The sequence below is a fragment of the Orycteropus afer genome, unplaced genomic scaffold, assembly GCF_000298275.1.
Source record: "Orycteropus afer afer isolate SDZICR_OR568_19922 unplaced genomic scaffold, OryAfe1.0 scaffold00740, whole genome shotgun sequence".
Classification (NCBI taxonomy): domain Eukaryota; kingdom Metazoa; phylum Chordata; class Mammalia; order Tubulidentata; family Orycteropodidae; genus Orycteropus; species Orycteropus afer.
In genome coordinates, this window is record NW_006922327.1 from 840,592 (window position 1) to 844,103 (window position 3,512).

Genomic DNA, 3,512 nt, shown 5'->3' on the forward strand with positions numbered 1-3,512 from the left:
AAGAGACAGTGTAGATGCAATAACCAAAAAACAAAACAAAACAAAACAAAAAATCACTCCCATTGAGTCCATTCTCACTCATAGTAACCTCCACTGGGTTTCTGAGGCAGTAAATCTTTATGGGAGTAGATTGCCTCATTTTCCTTCTGCGAAGCAGCTGGTGGTTTTGAACTGCCAAACTTCTAGTTAGCACTCAAATACCTTAGGCTCTGCACCACCAGCTCCTTTTAGATACAATAAAGTAGTCATATTTTCCTAGTGTTGAATATTTTATTTTGGGGAGAAACGTTGTCATTTTTAAAATGTCATATTTATGTTCTCCACATTCCTGCCCTCTAAAATCCTTTGCTGTCGTATTTTATTTTACAGAATCAGACTCTACCACATGACAACATGAAGCTGTGGATTCATCTCTTATATTCAGCTCTCCTTGTCTGTGTATCTTTCCAGTCCCAATCTCCAATATCCTCAGGCAGAGGTTCATGTGATTCATTCTGCAATTGTGAGGAAAAAGATGGCACAATGCTAATAAATTGTGAAGAAAAAGGCATTAAGAAGTTATCCCAAATTACTGTGCCACCAGCACGACCTTTCAACCTAAGGTTATTAAATAATGGATTGACAATGCTTCATACAAATGACTTTTCTGGGCTTACCAATGCTATCTCAATACACCTTGGATTTAACAATATTGCAGATATTGAGACTGGTGCATTTAATGGCCTTGGTCTTCTTAAGCAACTTCATATCAATCATAATTCTTTAGAAATTCTTAAGGAGGACACTTTTCATGGATTGGATAACCTGGAATTCCTACAGGCAGATAACAATTTTATTACAGTGATTGAACCAAGTGCCTTTAGCAAACTCAACAGACTTAAAGTGTTAATTTTAAATGACAACGCTATTGAGAGTCTTCCTCCAAACATATTTCGATTCGTTCCTTTAACTCATCTAGATCTTCGTGGAAATCAGTTACAAACATTGCCTTATGTTGGGTTTTTAGAACACATTGGCCGAATATTGGATCTCAAATTGGAAGACAATAAATGGGCTTGCAATTGTGACTTATTACAGCTAAAAATTTGGTTGGAAAACATGCCTCCACAGTCTATCATTGGTGATATTGTATGTAACAGTCCTCCAAATTTCAAAGGAAGCATACTAAGCCGAGTAAAAAAGGAATCTATTTGCTCTACTCCACCAGTCTATGAAGAACATGAGGATCCTTCAGGTTCACTCAACCTGGCAGTAACATCTTCAATAAAAGATAGTCACATTTCCACCCAGGCTACATTTCTGGTAAAACCACCCACCAGAGCACCAGGCTTAATCCCTTATGTTACAAAGCTATCCACTCAACTTCCAGGACCCTACTGTCCTATTCCTTGTATTTGTAAAGTACTATCCCCATCAGGACTTCTAATACACTGTCAAGAGCACAATATTGAAAGTTTATCAGATCTAAAACCTCCTCCACAAAATCCTAGAAAGCTTATTCTAGCAGGGAATATTATTCATACATTAATGAAAACTGATCTACTGGAATATTTCACTTTGGAGATGCTTCACTTGGGAAACAATCGTATTGAAGTTCTTGAAGAAGGAGCATTTATGAACCTAACAAGATTACAAAAGCTCTATCTAAATGGTAATCATCTGACTAAATTAAGTAGAGGGATGTTCCTTGGACTCCACAATCTTGAGTACTTATATCTTGAATACAACGCTATTAAGGAAATACTACCAGGAACTTTTAATCCAATGCTTAAACTTAAAGTCCTCTATTTAAATAACAACCACCTACAAGTTTTACCACCACATATTTTTTCTGGAATTCCATTAACAAGGATAAATCTTAAAACAAACCAATTTTCTCATTTACCTGTAAGTAATATCTTGGATGATCTTGATTTATTAACCCAAATTGAGCTTGAAGACAACCCCTGGGACTGCTCCTGTGACCTGGTTGGATTGCAGCAATGGATACAAAAATTAAGCAAAAACACAGTGACAGATGACATCATCTGCACTTCCCCCGGGCATCTCGACAAAAAAGAATTAAAAGCTCTAAATAGTGAAATTCTTTGCCCAGGATTAGTAAATAATCCATCCTTGCCAAGTCAGCCTGGTTACATTGTTGTCACTGCTCCGACAACTACAACAAATGCTGGCGATACCATTTTAAGATCTCTTACTGATGCTATTCCACTATCTGTTTTAATATTAGGATTGCTGATTGTGTTCATAACTATTGTGTTTTGTGCTGCTGGAATAGTGGTTCTTGTTCTCCACCGCAGGAGAAGATACAAGAAGAAACAAGTAGATGAGCAAATGAGGGACAACAGTCCTGTGCATCTTCAATATAGTATGTATGGCCATAAAACAACACACCACATGACTGAAAGACCCAGTGCGTCACTCTATGAGCAACATATGGTGAGCCCCATGGTTCATGTCTATAGAAGTCCATCCTTTGGTCCAAAGCATTTGGAAGAAGAAGAAGAAGAAAGGAATGATAAAGAGGGAAGTGATTCAAAACATCTCCAAAGAAGTCTTTTGGAACGGGAGAAACATTCACCATTAACAGGGTCAAACATGAAATACAAAACCACAGACCAATCAACTGAATTTTTGTCCTTTCAGGATGCCAGTTCCTTATATAGGAACATTTTAGAGAAAGAAAGAGAACTTCAACAACTGGGAATCACAGAGTACTTAAGGAAAAATATTACTCAGCTTCAGCCTGATATGGAAGTACATTATCCAGGAGCCCACGAAAAGTTAAAATTAATGGAGACACTTATGTACTCAAGGCCAAGGAAAGTACTAGTGGAACAAACTAAAAATGAGTATTTTGAGCTCAAAGCTAACTTACATGCTGAACCTGACTACTTAGAAGTCCTAGAGCAGCAAACATAGATGGACAGTGAGGGCTTTTGCAGAAATGCTGTGATTCTGTCTTAGGTCCAAACCTTGTAAATAAGTGCCTTACATGAGTGTGTCATCAACCAGAATTTAAGCACAGCAGTAATCCTGTGAGGGTAAAAGGAAGAAAAAGAAACTCAGGGATCACTGGGAGAAGCCATTGTATTATCTTTAGGCAGTTTAATCTGTCCCCAATAAAAATTCCTTGTATGTTTACCATTCAAGGATTATAGTAATATTTCTCCATATATTTAAGTGTTTCACAGAAGTCCTCTTGCACATCTAAAATGGTTGAATAAGAACTTTTATTTTCTTGAATTACTTTTGCCCATAGGTTTAAATGAATTGGATTTCATCATTTAAAAATATAACTGTATATATAGTTATAATATGTAAAGAATATAATGTTTATACAACCAATACTGCAAAATGTACTACAAAAATGTTCATTGTCAAATACACTTAATTTTCAGTAAATGCAAAAGGAACTGGAATTTGATCATTATAATGAGTAATAGTAAAGAAGGAGGCTATGCTCTGAGTTGACTAAAATTTTGAACATTTGAAGATTAAATAATTGCAAC

General features: G+C 36.3%; 1 protein-coding gene across 1 annotated transcript; it reads left to right on the forward strand.

The window, feature by feature from the left end:
• The first annotated feature begins 393 nt into the window (after nt 1-393).
• Nucleotides 394-2,922, forward strand: SLITRK6 (SLIT and NTRK like family member 6). Its single transcript, XM_007957376.2, has one exon. It carries the CDS (start codon nt 394-396, stop codon nt 2,920-2,922), a length of 2,529 nt encoding a protein of 842 aa, XP_007955567.1.
• The last annotated feature ends 590 nt before the right edge of the window (nt 2,923-3,512 follow it).